The sequence below is a fragment of the Carassius gibelio genome, chromosome A8, assembly GCF_023724105.1.
Source record: "Carassius gibelio isolate Cgi1373 ecotype wild population from Czech Republic chromosome A8, carGib1.2-hapl.c, whole genome shotgun sequence".
NCBI classification, from domain to species: domain Eukaryota; kingdom Metazoa; phylum Chordata; class Actinopteri; order Cypriniformes; family Cyprinidae; genus Carassius; species Carassius gibelio.
Genome location: NC_068378.1, coordinates 25,537,644 through 25,558,394, shown reverse-complemented (window position 1 = coordinate 25,558,394; position 20,751 = coordinate 25,537,644). Strand labels below are relative to the sequence as shown.

General features: G+C 35.8%; 1 protein-coding gene across 2 annotated transcripts; it reads right to left on the bottom strand.

The window, feature by feature from the left end:
* Window positions 1-1,552: 1,552 nt before the first annotated feature.
* LOC128019018 (clustered mitochondria protein homolog) lies at window positions 1,553-20,083 on the bottom strand. Of its 2 annotated transcripts, none has more exons than XM_052604957.1 (26): window positions 19,836-20,083; window positions 17,638-17,747; window positions 17,288-17,459; window positions 15,389-15,520; window positions 14,299-14,450; window positions 14,070-14,224; window positions 13,112-13,234; window positions 12,885-13,017; window positions 11,739-11,831; window positions 10,957-11,645; window positions 9,759-9,832; window positions 9,567-9,671; window positions 9,210-9,310; window positions 8,712-8,864; window positions 8,567-8,629; window positions 8,240-8,475; window positions 8,068-8,152; window positions 5,914-6,067; window positions 5,700-5,839; window positions 4,697-4,777; window positions 4,480-4,605; window positions 4,292-4,401; window positions 3,262-3,355; window positions 3,057-3,182; window positions 2,900-2,973; window positions 1,553-2,198 (listed from the first exon to the last, which is right to left on the bottom strand). In XM_052604957.1, exons 1-26 carry the CDS (start codon window positions 19,879-19,881, stop codon window positions 1,796-1,798), a joined length of 3,930 nt encoding a protein of 1,309 aa, XP_052460917.1. In that variant the 5' UTR covers window positions 19,882-20,083; the 3' UTR covers window positions 1,553-1,795. The 2 variants fall into 2 exon arrangements, with proteins under 2 accessions (XP_052460917.1, XP_052460916.1); XM_052604956.1 differs by having other exon boundaries at window positions 14,299-14,453; window positions 19,836-20,081.
* Window positions 20,084-20,751: the final 668 nt, after the last annotated feature.

The window sequence follows — 20,751 nt, the reverse complement described above, 5'->3', positions numbered from 1 at the left end:
AGTGTCCAATCCTTCAAAACTGTGTGGTTATAAATGTTTAGTACCTTTATACCTTCATGTTTAGTTTGCATTTTACCGCTTCACAGCCTTTCTGAATGTCTGGATCAGGAACATATACTGCTGGAAGAACAGAGGAGTGAAGCTGAAACATGCATAAGCTCACAGTCCTTACAGCCAACTACAGAGGAAGAGAGCATTAGAAATGACTGATAAATAAGATATACATGCATATACAGCACTGTGCAAAAGTCTCAGGCCAATAGTATTTTCCACCAACAAAAAAAATGTTTTAAGCCAGTTACGCAGCCTGTCTGTGATTACATGAACAAACAGACTAAATCCATAAGAACTGTGGCAACGTCTCCAAAACACCTGTGAATATTTTTAGGCAAATGCAGTAAAGTGAGGATGCTTTCAAACTAAATCAAATCAACACTTAGTGCGACCACCTTTTGTGTTTAAAAGCTTTTGTGATTGTTAAACCTGCGCACAGGTAGTTTTGCAGGTAAGATTCTTCAGGTGTTTTGGATTTGGTCTGTCTCAGTTTCTTCATGTAATCACAGACGGGCTGAATGATGGTGAGATCAGATCTTTGTGTGGAGCACTGGCTGCTCTCAGACTCCAAGGTCACTTTACTTCTTGTATATCTGCCGAAACCAGCTTGCACTTTTGTTACTGCTTCTAGAGACACTTCTGGTATATGCATTTCATTTGTGTGATTTCTATGATTTGTCCATTAAACAGAGATATTCTTCTTTTCCTCAGATTGCAGTGGGTGGTTGTTGTGTGTATGATCCTGTTTTCTGTGTCAGAGTGTGACATCCTCAAGGAGCTCCGCTTCACTGCGTTGGCTGAAAATGAGGTGCACACATCGCTCATCTACCGACATAAAAAGACACGTTTTTCTGTCAAGTTTTCAAGCTTTATGTTCCTCACAGGAGGGAAAACGAGTGGTTTGTCAACCCACCCTGTTTTAACTGATGCATTGTGGGATGCTCTGTAAAACAACCTGCAGTGGAGAAACTGGACGCTTCAGACGTTGCCAAAAATGATTATAATTGGCAACAGTTTTCATGGCATTCAACAGCAGTGGGAGTCTGGTGTTATAAAACACATTATTGATTAAAAAAATAAACATGTAAAAACAATTACACTTTTTATTTCAGCTAGTTAATGAAATTTTTTTTTTTTGAAAAGTTTAATTGTTTTCCTAGGATGCTTCAGAGAGAGTTTGATAGAGACTACAGCTTCCTTTCAAATGTATCCTTGAGTTTAATCTAACATTACACCTTTATAATTCATGTTTGTTTATAAAGAATTAAAAAACATATTTCATATAATCCTCAATTTATGCGTTAATAGTTATAAACTAGCAATGGCAAGGGGGAAAAAACAGAATTGTGACATTAAAAAGGCGCAATTACCATTTTTATTTTTAATTATGTGGCAGAAAGCAAAAAATAAAACAAAAATTTAGACGTAAACTCAGAATTCGAAGAAAAACTTAAACTCAGAATTGGGTAAAAAAAAAAAAAAGTCAGTTTATATCTAATGATTTTATATATAGATTTTATTTTAATGGAAAACTGCCAAAAAAAAAAAAGGTACAAAAGTATGAGGGTTGCATAACCAAGATTCACTCACAGAAATAACACTATTTTATTCAAACATTTGAATGACTTCAAAACTATGTCTTCAAGAGATTGTCATTTGGCTTCATCTTCTCTCTCGTGCTGTTAGTGAAGGCACTGATTTGATATGGTCGTACAGTCATGTGTCAAACACTGGATCTGTCTCACTCCGTCTCAACCTGTTTCTCAGATTCATCCTTCACAACACACTCTTTTCCATTCACCACTGCTGATTCTGACTCTGCTTCATTTACTGACATCAGAACATTACTTGATTTTGATTGGCTCTCAGTGGAGACACCATTAGTGCTGTTTGATGGTTGCTCCTCCTCCTCACTTTCGTTTTTTGTGGCACAGTTTCCGTTATGCAGATGGGACTCGATCTGACCATTCATGTTTGAGTGGTCTGATTTCTCACAAGCATTGGTTTTCGATGACTGACTTTCTGCATTTGTGTCCTCCTCAGTAACCTGACTGGTGGATTCAGAGTTCCCCAGTTTAGCCTTTTCAGCCTCTTCTGCAGCTTTCCTCTCTTTCAGCTTCTCTTTGAACTCCATCATTCTTGTGCTTAAGCAAAAACAAGTGATTTATTCATCTGTTTCCATAAATTGAAAATGCACAATATACAGAATCAGAACCTACAATTTTGCAAAAACTGAATGCAAATCATTCACAAAATTCACGGCTCCCCAGATGTTTTTTTTGTTGTTGTTTATTTTTGTTTAGCCTTATGAACGCTTTCAAAATGTAATAATAAATAATAATAGTAATAACACCCACTAACAGACAACAATTTTATTTGAATAAATGATTGAAAATGTTATATAAAAAATAATAATTACATTCCAAATTGTGATTACCATAATGCAGAAATAATATTTTTTAATATATTTATTATGTAAAAAATATGTGTATATATAAAAAATAAAAATGAAATGATAAATGTGTGTGTGTGTGTGTGTGTGTGTGTGTGTTATATATATTGCAATTGCATTTTTCAAACATTATGATATTTTTATAAATACTTGAGTTTATTTTTATATATATATATATATATATATATATATATATATATATATATATATATATATATATATATATATAATAAACAAACAATACATTGTTTCATATATATATATATAGGTAAAATACTTTTATTCAGAATATTTTTTATTATTATTTTGTGATGATGTTTGTGTGATGTTTCTCTCTTGATTGATTTTTTTTCTTCAGAATTTCAAAGAAGTACAATCCTGAAAGTCTCTTACCTGTATGAAGTCTTCAGTATGCCATTGAGCAGAGCGAGCTGCTCCAGCGTGGTGTCCTGAGAGGGAACCAAACCCTAAAACACATTCCATGTTCAACACAAACCTTCAAGTCTTCTCATCTGGGCTCTATTAAACAGCGGTTTCAAGCTGTGCTTACCTCAGGCAGTGCCTCACAAAGCTCCGCGCCTCCCTGACGAATGGATCGTTCCACACGCACGGCCTGCTGGGTAATGTTCCTCAGGAAATCAGAGCTGCATTTGGTTTGAGGATGATCTTCTCCGTACTGTTGCACCACAAAAACACCCTCAGAACACGATCATTTATTCAAGGCACAACTTCAACAGAAGAACACTAAATCTGACCTTGCTCTGGAAGATGCTGTGAGCTTCCTTTTCATGATTCATGCCTCCTCTGAAGTCTCCAGCCACACACAGTCTCTGAGCCAGCAGATGGTGCCTGCCGAACATCAGAAATTACCTCTAGCAACGTTAACAGACAGCTAACATAATTATATGTTTAAATGAGTTTGAATACTTTGGCTCTGATCCAAACCTTAATGAGCTGCCTCAGTGTCAAAATACTCCGTCACCTTTAAAGTCACCAAAACTGAACCTTAGAAGTGACTAAACTAATACCTTCTTCATGAATGGCGACTTGGACTGGTCTAGTAATTGATAAAATGTTTTTATCTTAAAATTAGAGAATATAATGTATAGTTTATGCAGTTATACTGTAATGTTGAAAGACTATAATTAATAGGTTAAACTGCGGTTTAAAGCACCAACGGGAAGATTTTAAAACATTGTAAATATGTTAAGTTATTGTAGAAGTAGTAATAACAGCATGTTTTTGCAAAAAGAGTTTCATGACCAGTAAAAAAAATTTGGGTGGTAAATTTGATCATGTCACCGAACTTTTTATTAATTTTCCATTGTTAGTAGTAGTATTTTTTTATTGTGTGCAATTGGTTGGTGTAATCATATTATGTCATGAAAAAAATTACACAATACACACACACACAAAAAAAAGACTACACAGTGCATGAATATTGCTTTAAAAAAGCAACTGTCAATTTCACAGTTGTTTTCTTCATTTAAGATGAGTGTTATTTTTTTACGGTGCTCATTGCAGTGCATTATGAGATTTTCTTATGCATGAAGTATATATGTGATCCTGCATTTTTTTGAGCAAAATATGCTATTTTAGAAGGTTGTATCATTTTGAAAGTGGATGTTGAGTGTGCTTCTATGACGATGAAAAGTCATAGTCATATAAGCAGCCTACTAGGGTTTGGAGCAGAGCCTTAGCGCTCGTGGCATCTGAGTAGGTTATTATATGACGACTATACAGCTCCCTCTATTTTCTTTCTATGATGAAAGCATCTTGGCTTACATCAGAGCTGTGGTCAGGTCTGAGTCTCCTCTGAAGGAGCTGTTGAGTTTCAGTGCGCTCTGTAGATACTGTAATGACTGCTCTCCCTGAAGAACCAAGCCCAGAGAAGCCTGAGGGAGAAAAAGAGATTCAAACTGATATTTCTATTTGTTATCAGTGATAACTTGATCATGTTTGATGATGTTTACATCAATGACTGCAGTGTAAGGATGATCTGCTCCGTGAACCGTCAGCAGGAGAACTTTGGCACGATACAGGCAGCGCTGAGCCAGAGCGGTTTCGCCTCCAGCCAACAGATACACTGCCAACAACACCTGGAACAAAAGAAGTAATTGCATCAGATAATGGAGATCGCTGTGCATTTTAAAAAGTAGGTCTGTTTGGTTTTGTGAGGGCGTGACTCACGTATTGCTGAATGGTGTTGGGGTGATCGAAACCTAGAACCCTTTCGCTGATGATCACGACCCTCAGCTGCACGCTACGAGCCTACAGCACACAAGAGAGACACTGAGCACATGACAAACTAACAGGGAACAGTCTTAGAACTTTAGCTAACATTCTGGAATGTTGAACAAATGTTCTTTCTAGTATCAGAACTCTTGGACCCTGGAGCACAAAAGCAGTCTTAAGTCTCTGGGGGATATTTGTAGCAATAGCCCAAAAGACATTGTATGGGTCAAAATTATAGATTTTTCTTTTATGCCAAAAATCATTAGGATATTATGTAAAGATCATGTTCCTATAAAGATATTTTGTAAATTTCCAACTGTAAATATATTAAAACTGGTAACACTTTAGAATAATGGTCCATTAGTTCATGTTAGTTAACATGATCTAAGAACAATCCTTCTACAGCATTTATTAATCTTAGTTGATGTTAATTTCAACATTTACTTATGCATTATTCAAATCAAAAGTTGTGCTTGTTAACATTAATTAATGCATTGTGAATTAGCATGAACTAACAATTAAACTTTATTTTCATTAACTAACATTAACAAAGATGAATAAATACAGTAATACATGCATTGTTCAATGTTTGTTCATGTTAATTAATGATTTAACTAACATTAACTAATGGACCATTATTCTTAAGTGTTACCTAAAAACTTAATATCCGATTAGGAATATGCATTGCTAAGAATTCAAACTTTAAAGGTGATTTTCTCAGTATTTAGATTTTTTCTCATACAGTTGCATCTTGGTAAATATTGTCAGATTCTAATAAACCATACATCAATGGAAAGCTTATTTACTCAGCTTTCAGATGCTGTATAAATCTCAATTTCGTTCAAAGAAAACATTTGTTCAAAGTCATTTTGATCTTTAATGACATCAAAAATGTTGACAATGACCTAAAAGGTCCTATTATACAAAAAGCTTTCTATTAATTCACACACAAACACACCTCAGCAGGATGGCCCTGTACATAGGCCACTCTGGCCAGCAGACTGAGACAACGGCAGGCTTCAGGGTGAAGGTCATCACACACGCGGCCGAAGATGTACGCCGCTTCCTTCAGCTGCTCGTACGCCTGCTCCAGTAACCCTACGGTGAAAACACGGTCAGGCGAGGCTGTCCACACGTGACTCAGTTACTGCACACTGGCTCGTCGTGAATACCTTTCTGAAGACTGTTCTGAGCTGCGCTGAACATCCGTGTGGCGTCGCTGGTTGTCATGCTTATGTGCTTGATGATGGGGAGGATGTTGAGCACGTCGTCAGGATTGATAGCCGCTTTGCTACGATTGTCAAGAATGTATTCTCTGAGGCGGAGCTGTGGGACATTCACAAACACACTGATGAGAAAGTTTCTCTACGACTATTACACAGCACCCTCAAACACCCTACAAGATATTAACAAAGATCCTCACAAACGCTGTCAAGGAAAGACTACCCTTCTTGCTCACCAAGGCTGAATTTATTTGATCAAAAATAGAGTAAATATTGCTAAATATTATTGGTATTTAAAATAACTATTCCATTTGAATACATTTTAAAATTGGTTTATTTCTATAATCAAAGCTGAATTTTCAGCATCCTTATGCTGTGTTCACACCAAACGCGAATAGAGCGTCTGGCGCGAATGATTTCAATGTTAAGTCAATGCAAAGGCGCGTTTACGCGCGTCTGGAGGTCTCGCGGCGCGAATGGGGCGTTAAGCGCGGCGCGGAAGACGCGAATTCGCCTCATTCGCGCGTCTAGTTCGCGCGAATGACGCGAATTGACGCGCGAATAGAGCGCGTTAAGCGCGAATGGTGCTTTTTGTGCATTTAGCGTTTGACGCGAATTCGCGTCTGCCGCCCGAGTTGAAAAATTTGAACTTTGGCGTCAATTCGCGCCGCGTTAACCAATCAGAAGCCTGCTAGGAGTCACTCATTCAACAGTATGTTCCTGCAGCCTCGGGTTGTGCAGGAATACCCTTCTCCACTCATTCAACAAGGAGGAACGACAGATGTTGTCAGTGAGGAGTCAACCGGAGCTATATGACAAAAGTTCATATTTCTATAGAGACCGGAATAAAAAGGACCTATGTATATATATAAAACATATTGATAGATAAATTGAATAAAGGCCAAAGATAAGAAACGTTTAATTTTACCCCAAACGAATTATATTTTATCTTGAACCACTAAAGACACTAGAGACATCAGAGCCAGCGGCAAATGTCAGAAGATCTAGCCGAGGAAAGGCTACTCTCGGCGGATACATGATGACGGAGCTCCCGCTGGTCGCATGGAGCTCATCTCCGAGATCGGCGAAACACATTTTTTAAATAGACGCTGTCATTATAAATAAACCGCATATTTGAGTTTAAAACAACTACATTCTCTCCTGAAATACTTTTAAAACTACATTTCATGACACAATAACAGTAATATTTTGAAAATTATCCGAATAAAAATGGCGGTTGAAAATGCTCCGTGGACTCAGCTGGCAGAAGCCCCCCCATGACGCGAATTCGCGTCTGTTGTGAAGTTAATTTCACGCGCGAATCAAGCGAATTACTCGCGCGAATGAAGCGAATGATCTCAAAATGGTCAAGCGGCAAACTAGGCGCGGTAGACGCGAATTTGACGCTCTATTCGCGTTTGGTGTGAACACAGCATTACTCCAGTCTTCAGTGTTACATTATCTTCAGAAATCACAATAATATACTGATTTTCCAATCAAGAAACATTTCTGATTATTTTCAGTGCTGAAAACAGTGCTTTTTTTTTGGAAACTATGATGCATTTAATTTTTTAGGATTCTTAGAGAAACAGAAAATTCTAAATTATTTATTAATGTCTCAACTGTCACTTTTGATCAATTTAATGAATCTTTGTTAAATAAAAGTATTCATTTATTAAAAATAAATCTGACTGACTCTGATCAAACATGCTTTTTCAATATATTTTGTGAAAGAATTCAATATATTTAGCAGATGTCATATTTTATTTAAATTATCGTTATTACTTATTTAATCTTTTTTTGTTTTAATTGGTGCCTTTTATTCCTAGTTATATGTAGGCCTACTAAAATAAGCCTGTACATTTGTTCTTTGTTGATAAATATTTTTTTTTCATGATGCCTTGGTAATAAAAAATAAATAAATGTAAATACCAAAACAAAACAGTCGTTAGTCAAAAGCTTTTTTACATATAAACCTAAGAGATTAACCTGCTAAAATAGCCTACCTTATATAAAGTTCCTTCAAGACAAACCAGATTGCAGAAATAGTAATATTCTAGTATGGTCTTTAAAGTTTGGCCATTGTTCGGTTCAACACAATACCTGAATGCCAGTCTTCAAGCACATCTCTCTCAACAGGGATATCTTCTGGAGTCCGTACTGCTCTACTAAATGATCCACGTTTGACCTGTAAAACATATCCCTTTATGAAGCCACAGGGTGTACTGGACACAAGTAAGGGTTAAAGTATTTGAAACGGATGATCTTGGCTCACCCTAGTCCTTCTTTAAGTCTGTATGTTTCTTCAGCATCCTGACAGATCAGACTCCACAGTTCATTCCCGCTGAGTGCGGTCCATGCGGTGCTGTCGGGAGCCCCGCCCCCTCCACGGCCACGCCTCCTGGAGCGCTTCTTAGACTCCTCCCCATTTGATGCAGAACTGAAGTTAGGAACTAATAAGCAGCAGAGGAAATGACTCGCTGCTGCTGACAGGTTAGATGTTTCCACTCCCTAAACGACACAGAAGACAATTTCATTTTTTTGAACGAATAATTCCTTCATAAATAACATTTTAACAGATTAACTACATGAAAAGAAATACCTGAATGTAGCCACTGAAGAACCGCTGTGCACAGCGCACTACAATCTCCGCAAACGCCAACCTCTGAAACAGTGAGATACTATTCGAATGCTTCTCAAACCTAAAATCTCCTCTGATTTAATGCATTTTAAAATCATGTTCCCACCGTGATGTGTCGCAGCTGGTGTTTGCGATCTGATTGGTTGATGGACGAGATCAGGTGACCTAGATAACGCAGGTTTATGCCTTTCTGATGGAGGGCTTGTCGTAAAGAAGCACAGTCCATTGGTATGTCAGCACCATGAATGCAGTCGTTCATCTGAAAGCACACATTTGTTTAATCAAAATAGTAAAAACATTAGCAATGTGAAATATTATTTCAAATAAGCATTTCCTATTTTGATGTTTTAAAATGTAATTTATTGCTGTGATCGAAGTCTTCAGTGTCACATGATCTTTCTGATATGCTGATTTGCTGCTCAAGAAACATTTCTTATTATTATTATTAATGCTGAAAACAGATTATTTGATGAATAGATATATTCTTAATTTAACAGTCACTTTTGATCAATTTAATGCATCCTTTCAAGTTTATGAAAAGTTTATGTTCTCCAGTAGACCAAACTTTTGAGCAGTAGTGGATAAAAACACAAAATACACTCACAAATTCTGGCATCCGGTCGTTTATGATAAAAGATGCAGCTTCCTTCAATAATTTCTTCTGCAACTCCACAGCGTCACTTTCTGAGCTGGGAAACTCCACACCTGCCCCAAGACACCCAAAACAATAAAAATAAACTCTCATGTATAGCTGTAAAGAAGCCAAACGTAATGTGTTCTGTTCAAGATGGATGTGATGATATTAGCTCTGCTTCAAAATCTAGTGATGGCTTGTGATGCATCAACCAGGAATATAACTTTGCCTTTTTAGCCTAATGCTAAATCTTAAATCAATATATGCTACACAGAAAAGTCAATCCCAGTATGCATTATGACAGATAGGTACAGGTATTTTCCTGACCTGGGGAGAAGACATTAGGGTTGAAACGCATCTCAAAGATGATGTCACTGAGGGATCCGACATCTTTGCAAGCTTTTCTTACTGCGTCTATGTTCCGAGAATCAGCTGACAACACACAAATAAACACATATGATTATTCCTGTTAAACAAATTCATCTCAGCATCCCAAGACAGAAAATGAACACTTCTCACCAGAGTTCATGCACTCTTCCAGCCCTCCGTTCTCCTCCATGTGAGCCTTCACTCGCTGTGAGAACTCGGCATGTCTGAAACATCAAGACACATCATGTTCATGTACAGGTAAGCAAACATAACATCTAAAATTAAAGTGTCTAAGTAAATTAAGTACCTTCTTGTATCCCAGTTTAATATGCAGAATTATACATATACATAATGAGACTGTGTGGGGAAAAAAGAAAAGACTTTCTGTGTGCTTGATTCATGCATTAATAATTGTTGCTTGCTCATGACATGCAACTCAATGCATTTTGCACTGCTGCAATTTACATTTTACTTTTTTTTGTAATACTATTTTGCTATAATATTTAGTTTGAACACCTAAACAAGGCAACAGTGGCTCTACCAATGGTGTGATTTTGGGGCGGGGCTATCAGTTTAATCGACCAATGGAAAGATTTGGGAAACCTGTCAAAACTCACCTGTGCTGAATGTGCAAGCAAATAATATACAAATAATTTTCCTAAGTATTGAATATTAGCAACATGAAAACTTATTCATTGTCAAAACAGAAAGCAGTGTTATTTTAGTATTATTTATATATTAGTATAGCTTTTATTTTTATTAGTGCTGTCAAATAATTAATCGCGATTAATCACATCCAAAATTAAAGTTCTTGTTTATATTATATATAATTTTTTTATATTATTGTTTATAATATATGTGTGTGTGTTCTGTGTATATTTATGATGTATACATAAATACACACATACAGTATATAATTAGAAAATATTTGCAGTTACATTTATATATTTATATTATATATATTATATTATATATAAATATATTTAATATGTGAACTTTTTTTCTGAAATATAAACATGCATGTGTTTATATTTAAAAATATACATAATAAATATACACAGTATAAACACAAATTATGTAAAAAAAAATATTTTATTTTGGATGCAATTATTCGTTTGACAGCACAATTTTTTTTTCAGTTAGTTTTTTTTTGTATTAAATTTTGTCTATTTTAAATATTATTATTCAGGTTTAGTTTCTTTTTATTTCAGTTTTAGTTCACTTTTTGTTGATTTTCTTGTAGCATTCCTACAAACAAACACCGTCTCAACCAATTATGTAAATTAGGGGGCGGGGCTATCTGTTTGAACAACCAATGAAAGTACTTGGAAAACCTGTCAATACTCACTTGTGTTGAATAAACGCCTTCACTAGCTCCGGCCGTAATCGACACAAAGCGTGAGGGTACCGTCTGGGAAAACTTCCTTCCGTTTCTGCTCCTTCTTCTCCATCCTCTACCAGGAAGTTAGTATCAGCAGGCATAGTACGATACACATCCAGCAGGTAATACCGACCATCAGCCCCCAGAATACCCTGGGCATCTATAGAGGTGAAGAGGGGCAACTGATGCCCAGTCGGCCCCACAACCGCATGTCTTTGCAGAGAAAGAGCCTTTGCGGAAAGAGCCAGCAGCTGTAGGAGTTTCCGTCTCGATGGATTTTCCGATGGCCCTGCGCTGTAGCCGTATAAAAGACCACTGGGAACCTCGGCCTGTTCAGAGCCCTGGATACCCGGAGCCAGGCCCTGCGCGGACAGCCGAACGCCGCGGTAGTCGGCCAGCGCGGTGGGGATGGTGTGCAGGTTTTGGAGGTCTCCATCCAGATCGCTGTAAGCCTGAACACATTGCAGCTCGAGGCGTTGAGCGGCTCTGTAACTCCGTTCTCCTCCCAGCAACTGGTCTCCGTTTGCCGCTTTACTCATGAACACACCGCCACACAAGAACACCGGGTCCCCGTTAGAACCGCTGATCGAGTCGACAAAGCCATCCATCACCTTCTCTGCTGCCTGAGCAGCAGCCCACACAAAAGCACTGTTCACCTACAGAAGGGTAAGGGTTTAGTTCAGTCTGTAGTTGTAATAATGAGCTTCATATGGAAACAGCAGAAGTGTGTGGATATCTCAGCCTCAGACCTGGAGTAACGCTCGGTCCCGCTGAAGTCTCTCCTCCAGACTCCTCTGAGGAAGATCTCTGGCTGTTTGAAGCTCCTTATTCCAGTCAGGAGCCTAAAACACAAAACAGAACATGTAGATGACACACACACACACACACACACACACACAGGTGGACAAAAGCACATGCAGAGGAGAACAGACAGGTCCAAAGACACAATCTGAGAGAAACTGAGAAACATCTTCACCGCTACAAATACCAAGACAAAAAATATTATTATTTTTTTTAGAAAACCATTTCACCGTTATCAAATACTTCTCTATCAAAAATAGAACAATTACAAATTGTTGCATTTCAAGTTATGTGATTATTAGTATATCAAATATCTTGCTGGTGTTAATATAACTTATTTAATTTTTGCAAATGTTAATATTAATTTATAATATTTAATATTAAGTTATTTATCAGTTACTATGTTATTTTACAGTAAGTTACTATCATTTTCATTAATTACATCTCATGAAAACAATCCAATACTTCTCTCCTCCTCAAACCTTAAGATTTGTTTTCTTTGCATTGTGACATTATGCATATTTTCCCACAAAAATCCTCATTACCGTAGTGCATTCATAGGTTTTACTCTTGAGGGTTTTTTTCTTAATAGTGATTTTGACTGTAATACAGTAAAATTGTTGATGTTAATATAATTTACTTATTTTATGTATTTTTTTTTAAATATTAACATTGATATAAATATATAGATATGAGTGAATCTCATAAAAACACACCAATAATCAAATTTGTTAATACAATTTGAAACCTATTTTAGCACAATTAAGTTTTTGTTTCTTTAGTTATGACATTTGGTTATGGCTGAATGTAATATAATTTACAAAAAATTTACATTTTTAATTATTTTTATAATATACTTAATTATTTAACTTATTTAAAAATATATATTATTGATATATATTTTTTTTAATGAATACTTACATTAAACAGTCAATCATTTATTTTAGATTATTTTTATTACTACAGTTTTTTTATACTGCTGATATTAATGCATTTATATGCTTCATTGCAATAATATATGTCACCCAGTCATGTCAACAAAGATCTTTGAGTTAGAGCACTGAAACAGGTGTGTGTGGGACAGGTGTGTGTACCTGCGCATTGAGGTCCTGGTCCAGACCCAGCCGGCTGCTGAAGCTGGGCTTGTGTGAGTGGAGTGAGGAGATGCCCAGCCAGCTGACTGTGCGGTACGGAGTGGACAGTGTCTCCTCAGCCGGCAGAGATGGCCTGAGTGGACAGAGACACACTCAATCAACTATCCTGAGAGAGAGTGTGTGTGTGTGTGTGTGTGTGTGTGTGTGTGTGTGTGTGTGAGGGTCACCTGTGCCGCAGTGTGCTCAGGTTGTGTTTGAACTGTGGGCTGATGTGAGACAGCAAGTCGGTCAGACAGTGGCACACTGGAGTCGACTGAGCAGGACGAGGGTCAAACATTTCGAGAGTCGACCTGAAACACAAAAATACATCTATCATTCTGTGAATCTAACACTGCAAAAACAGTCCGTTAGTCAAAAAAATAAATAAATAAATAAAATACAAATTATCGGGTGAATCTCATGACAACAACCCAATATGTGAAAAAAATGAAAAGAAAAATTACATATACAATTATTTTGCACAAATAATATGCAACAAAAAAAATTCATTACTTTAATGTATCCAGATGTTTTTCTTTTTTTCTTTTCTTTTTTCATTCTCACAACTGCAATACAGTACATTAAAAAACAAACTAACAAAAAAACTGCAATACAGTTTTTGAAATATATTTAAATATATTTTTTAATTAATCACCACAAACGAAATACATCATTTGAATATATTATTAGATTTTTGCATAAAGAAAATTAAATCTAATTTAAACACACACACACATGTATATTATTTATATATATACATATACATATATATACACATATATATACATACACACACACACACACACAGATATATATATATATATATATATAAATAAATAATATACATGTGTGTGTGTGTTTAAATTAGATTTAATTTTCTTTATGCAAAAATCTAGTATATATTGTGTAATGCCTAGTATATTTAAGAAATAATATGTGAAACTGTATGCAAAATGAAATTTTCAACATCTTAGAAATTAGTTAGCTACATTTTTGTCGCATGACCTTAATTGATCTTAAAAATGAATAGTTATTTACTTTTTTATTCCAGTGTTGTGTACATTGTTAGTTTTGGTGCAATTAAATAGTGAGTCAAGTTAAATAGGGAGTAAGTGCTTCTGAATTCAGTAATACAGAGAGTCTTACCTGTTCAGGTAAAATCCACGTGGGCAGGAAGTGATGTCATAATGCTTGCCCTCCAGAGTGTGGAGACTGATGTACATGAAGTCACCTTGCAGCTTCCGGAAACCAGGGGGAGGGTTCCAACAGCTGAGTGACAGGTCGAGCAGGTAACTGGGAGCCTATAGGAGCAGCAGTTTGAGAATGAAAAACAAAGGTAACTGTCAGATGGTTTATTTGTGTGTATTTGACATACTTCACTGTGTGTGATGGTGGGCAGCAGGGTCGTCAACGGAGGAAGTTCAGAAGCTCCAGGCAGAATGTAGGCAGGAGGGGGCGGGGCTTCACCAGACTGCTCTGTCTTACTATTGGCTCGTTTGTTTTTTGATGTGTGCAGAGTGGGAGGGGCTTCTAGTACACACATAAACAGAATTAGAGAGTCTCATTGCCATGAGCTTAAAAAAAGAATTAATGCAATACTGAGTAAAAGCACTTTTATGTATTTAACGACAACATTTGTACACAAAGACAGAAAATTATCAAGATACTGGAACAGTGATGTTACCAATAACTAACCTAACCTAAACTATTATAAATATTTTTCTGTAATTTAAATAAAGCTGAAATAATATACAATATTAGATGAAAAACTTAAAAAGCCTAAATGAAAATGAGAAGTGTTGCCTTTGCTAAGTGACAAAACTACAATTACTAAAACTAACAATTACATTAAAGTTAAATAGAAATATGCCAGATGACAAAAGCACATAAAGTTATTAAAACTAAATAAAATTAAAATGAAAACTGAAAATATAAAAAATAAAGTTGTTAAAATATTCAGAGTTTTTACTGTTAACAGAGTAAAACTACTATTTTTTCTGTAATTAAAATTAAAAATAAATATTTGAAAATATTAAAAGAAAAACTTAAATAGAAATGTTGCATTGGCCTCTAAATTTAGTACTAAAATTACTAAAATTGAAAGTTAAAATAGAAATATGACAAATGACAAAAGCAAGTCACAATAGGATTATTAAAACAAACTAAAATAAAGATGAAAACTGAAAATGTAAAAAAATTAAAAATATGTAAAAAAAAATAAAAAATAAAAAGAATAATAATTAATAAATATTTATAATATTCCTATGCAAAGCATGCTGGGAACTAGAAATGGACTGGTCAGGTTTCAAAGTTATCAAGACAATTTCATTAAGTTACTACTATAAAAAAAATAAAAATAATAATAAATATTGAAATTTGAGGTACACAATATTAAGTTGACATAATGATCAACAGAATTATATCAACAGAGCTATCAACTAAATGTACTGGAGTGTATTTCTTACCTGATGTTTGTGTGAGTGTGTTCAGTACAGCGGGGGATCGGCCCTCCAGCAAGGCGTCTTGGGGCCCGACAGCTTTCAGCATCTCCTGCACACGTGCCAGATGAGCCTGTGCCAATCGAGGCGAGTACGGCTCTAGAACACACACACGAACACTTGATCTGCTGAACTTTAAGGCGTCTCATCTTGTAAAACTATGATTTATCTAGTGAGCAATAACATCTTCTATTCTATCATTTATTTTCCCACACTGCTTATAATGAGTGCCATGTGACTCACTTAACAGAGAGACAAGATTCATCCACTGGCTTGCAATGAAATCAAAAAGTTGCAAAACCAGTAGAGCGAAAACCCCCCACTGATCCCTGTGGAAATGATCACTAATGTTGCTGCATTTCGGAGCATGATGGTTGGTTTCTAGCTGATGCGAGTTGGTTGACCTGCCCAACCTGGCTAGGTTGGTAAACCACCTTGGACTCGAAACAAACCAGATACCAGTGGGTCATTCTCGCTTAAGGTGGTCAGACTGGTTTTGGATCAGAGGAACTGGTGAAGATGGACTGTCAGCCGAATGGTCAGGATGATCAGCCTGGACCAGCAAAAACCACAAGGTTCCCACACTTTCTAAGCAAGTGAATTTCCATGAATTTTCCAGTGGTTTATGATCATTGAATAAAGGTACTGAAGTATTGGATCAGAGTTGTTATGGTTATTCAGTGCCGACCCTAGACTTCTGGAGGCTCTACACAAAACGGGGCATATGAGGGTATAAGTGATTATGAACGAATTAATGAAACGCATTTGTCCATATTTCGCTCCGTCTCGAATCGCGCTCGCAGAAAGTGCGCAAGAAACAGTATCTCTTTACGCTTTTTACACATTTTTTAGTCTCGTGCAAGAACATTAACATTACATGATTTGACAGATTTTTACGTAGAAATTGCACGTCTTGCGTATAGAGAAGATCAGCTCCATAAAAGTAAAGCTATTAAAAAAAAACGTTTTCATTTAATTTCATAAAATAAAATAAAAAGAACTTCAACTTAAATCCTTAAACAAAAGTTAGACACGTTGACTTAGGCGGTTAACGGAAACACATTACTAAACAAGTAACGAAAATTGAAAAAAAATAAATAAATAAATAAAGCGAAAAAAATAAAAATAAAATAAAATGACAAAAGTACACACTAAAACATTTTAAAATCTTAAAAAAAAAAAATCCTAAAGATTAAAGGGGGGAAAATTTAAAATATATGAAAGTTAAAAAAAGCTAATTTAAAATATGACTTAAATACTATGTATATAGTATATTATAGTATAATTATAGTATTACATTTTTTTTTTTGAATAAATAACATTGTGGTATAAAATACCACTGTTATTGGATACATAAAAATGCAGACAGATTCAAGAATGAGTCTGTGACTCCATTCAACTGATTCATTAAATCTCAAATAGATTCACACACAAAACAGACATTTTATAGAATATATGACTTGTGAACAAGTTGATCTGTAAGTCTGCGCAATATCTAGCCAATAAATTGTTTTAGAATATATATTTACCATAGAAACTTTGATGATTCAAACTATTTTATTCATTTTAATGACTTCTTCAGACTAATAAAAAAAAAACACACACACAATTTCCATTTCCAGTTTTTACTGTGGCTGTCCAAACCATAAAACGGTCTCTAATTGGTCAAGCTGGATTCTAGAACATGGTAGATGGTCCATGATAGTTTTCCAACTTAGCCAGGTTGGAAAACCAGCTAAAAACCAACAGCCACAGTCCAAACACATATAGTTTTATCTGGACTTCCCACCAAATATCCTCATACTCATGTATAAAACAGGTTTAATATGATGCAGTCTTTTAGAAATGCAGTTGTCTGCAGTGTACCTTCCACTAGACGGAGAGTGACTCCAGCTTTGAAGCCCTTGATGTCCTGGAGCTCCATCATGGGGTCAAGGGTCACCCCTGAAAGGGCCAGAGCGATAGACGTGCGTGGTGCCACCTCCTCTCGGCCCAAAACAGTCATGATGGCATCCTGGACCAGCCAGAATCCATGAACCTGCAGAGAATACATTATCAGCAAAGACAACAGTGTTAAAATTAAAGGATGACACGTGCTTTGCATGTTTTGATGTTCTGTTGACAGATATATTTGAAAACATTTGCATTGCTGATCAAGACAAACCGGACTAGTATAAGTGAGGTTAGACCATGCCAAGACTGTGATGGAAGCTCACCTGCAGCTCAAAGGGTTCGACACCAGCACCCTGAATCTTCACTGGAAATGACCCATCATCATCTTTTTTGCTTCCAGACGTTTCTTTCCCATTCGCTGAACATGAGACATCTGCAGAGTGAAAGGGAGTAAAATATGAGTGGATTCTTCAGTTTGAGCTCAAATATGTGCTTCAAGCCAAACCAGGAGTTACATAAGAGAGTTGAGAAATCGGTCAAAATGTCACGAAAGCAATTGAAAAAGAGGATTTTGCATATAAGAACTACTACACAACAGCACCATGGTATTACCATTTTTTTAGGCATGCTGCCAAAGCATTACAATGTACCTTAAAATGACATGATTATGGTGATCATGTACTACCATTGTAATCAGTGTCAGTCAATTCTAGGTATAAATACTCTTTTTTTTTTTTTTTTAGTTATTATTTGTATAAAATAACTTTCGTCACAGTGAGAGAAAAAATTTAAATAAAAACTTCTGAAGAATTTGTTTTATCTTACATTATAAATATCTTAACTTCTTTAAAACAAGACAATTGCTTGGGAAACAAAATTGTTAATTAAAACAAAATAATGTTTGATTATTAAAAAAAGAGGTCAGAGATTTGTTTGTTTGTTTATCTTGTTTTTTTATGTTTTCTTTTTGATTTAAGTACTGTAAAAGAATTCCAGTAAGGTAAGAAAAATGTAAAACTTTAGTTTTAAACTAAACTAGTTTTTGTGACAGTGGGAAATAAAAAACACATTTTGAAGAATTTGTTTCATCTTCCTGTATAAATATCTTAACATCCATAAAACAAGACACAATTACTTGGGAAACAAAATTGTTAATTAAAACTAAATAAAATAAAATAAATGATTATAGAAAAAGAGGCCAGAGATCTTTTTATCTTGTGTTTTTATCTTTTCTTTTTGATTTAAGTATTGTAAACAATTTTGGGTGGAAATGCCAGTAAGTTAAAAATAAAATAAAATAAAAAGTTTTGTAAAGATATTCAAACATCACAATTTATATTACTCTATAAAATTAATTTTAAGCATTTGGCATTAGATTTGATGGGATCATGAGAACCTAAGACATTCACGTGTCCAAACGTTTGACTGAGTACCACAGTATTACCATCTGATATAGTGAGTCAGATGAATGGGAGTGAAATTATATAAAACTTCACACACATTTTCATCCAAAAGCTTTGAGTCTCTCTCGTTGGATTTGTAGGCAAGTCTTAGATCTCTAATAACAGCAAGACTCGGCTTGATACGGCATGAGCTTGTCCAGACAACTTCCAAACTTCCCCCGGGCTAATGAGAGCGGATAACAGGCGCTGGATGAGAGGCTGTCACAAGCACTAATACACCACACTCCCTCACTCTTTCTGTTTCTGAGACCTGTACGGACTTCAGGAGGAAAAAACAACAACTCAAGATCTCAAACAATCTCAAACAGCTCTTGATTGTGACGCGGCGGCTTTCAGGATGAGATGCATCATCGTACTTCAGTCTATTGTTCTAGCTATGAGTCAGACGTACTTTATATAGGTCACAGTAAATATAAAGCTGAACCTTTTGAAAACCAACATTTCATCCGCGGTCAAATTTGATTATAGTATTAACAGACCCATATGCATTTATCAAAAAAAAAAAAAAATGGTATTGTTGGGGCATGTGCAGAATTTTATAAATCACGGGCATCTCGATTCTGTAAAAATCTGATCTTTCTGTGAACACAAAGTCTGTGTGGACCTGTCACTCGATTTCAAGATAACTGGCTTCTAGTAACTAGTCAGATGTTGGATAATACTCTTGGAACAGCATCTTGATCGAGCTTATGAAAGATCTGCAGATTTCCAGGGAACTTGCAAAATAAAGTTAGATTTAAAAAAATCTGATGGTGCCTGAAAGAACACAGAAGTGAATCAGCAGACAGGCAGGAGTGGGAGGACAAATATCTCAGGAGGTCAAAGGTGAAGTTTGGTATTTGTTTTGCAGAGAGAGAGTGAAAGTTCCGTTCTGAAGTCAATCAGCTTCAGAAGCCGAGCGTGTTTTAATGCACGTAACAAGTTCAGCTTCTCACTGTAGGCATGAAACTTTTCACACAAACACCAAAAGAGAGCTTGATCCAAAGCAATGAGAAAGCATTAGGAAGAAGCGGAGAGAGGGAGCAGACTGGAATGAATCAGAGCAGTACAACTCTTACCCATAGTTCTCTTCTCTCCATTTCCTTTCTTGGCTGTGTCCTTCATTTCTCCTCTGGTTTTCTCTCTCTGTAGCTGCTGGATTTCGGGACACTCTTCTCGCTTTGTGCAGTGTGTCAGGTGTGACTGACCCAGCACGCCTTTTTAGTTTGTGATTCCCTCGTCCGGCCACTCCCTCCAGCGCTGGCAGGGCTTCCTCTCCTCCCACTTGCTCTCTCTTTCTCTCTCGCTCAGCCCACAGAAGGCATGTTTGTTTGGGCGTGACGCTTCACTCCATTTTGTGAGAGATCAGGGAGCGTTACCCTCCCCCTCTGACTTCCTTCAGGGCAGGGAGGGATCCGGCACACACACACACACACACACACACACGAGTGAAACTCAACAACTATATCAAATGCATACAGCACTCAATGAACATATACATGCATTAAATAACATCATATACAAAATACAAAGAAAAAATAAGCCAGAATGAGTTATTGTGGTGTAAAGTTATTTTCATTGCAATTTAGTGCATTTTACCTCCAAATGTTCATTCAAAGGATATAAATCAGGGTTATTCATGGACCACAAATTATTTTAAACATTTTTGATTCCTGAAATAAAGCTGAAATATAATAAAATATAAATAATACATGAAAAGTAAATAAATAAAAACAATTACATTTTTGCATGAAGCTAGTTGAAATAAGTTTATGTTAAAGCACTAAAATTATTAATTGGAAATAAAAAATAAAATGGACCTAAAAATAAATAAATAAATAAATAATAAAATGGTTAAACCACTCAAATTACCTGAAAAAAAAACTATAATGGACCTAGAAATAGGCATAAAAATGACTTTCAAAAAAATGAAAACTTGTAAAAATGAAAATTAAATAGAATTAAAATTTAGAAACATTTTACTGGAACTAAATT

Bases quoted from the DNA above. Each gene is read 5' to 3' on its own strand.
- LOC128019018 (XM_052604956.1), bottom strand. From the start codon at position 19,881: ATGAAGGACACAGCCAAGAAAGGAAATGGAGAGAAGAGAACTATGG. The intron at 9,311-9,566 runs GTCAGGAAAATA...GTCTTGGGGCAG, and splicing joins CCCTAATGTCTTCTCCCCAG to GTGTGGAGTTTCCCAGCTCA. The intron at 8,476-8,566 runs GTATTTCTTTTC...TGTGTCGTTTAG, and splicing joins TCTTCAGTGGCTACATTCAG to GGAGTGGAAACATCTAACCT.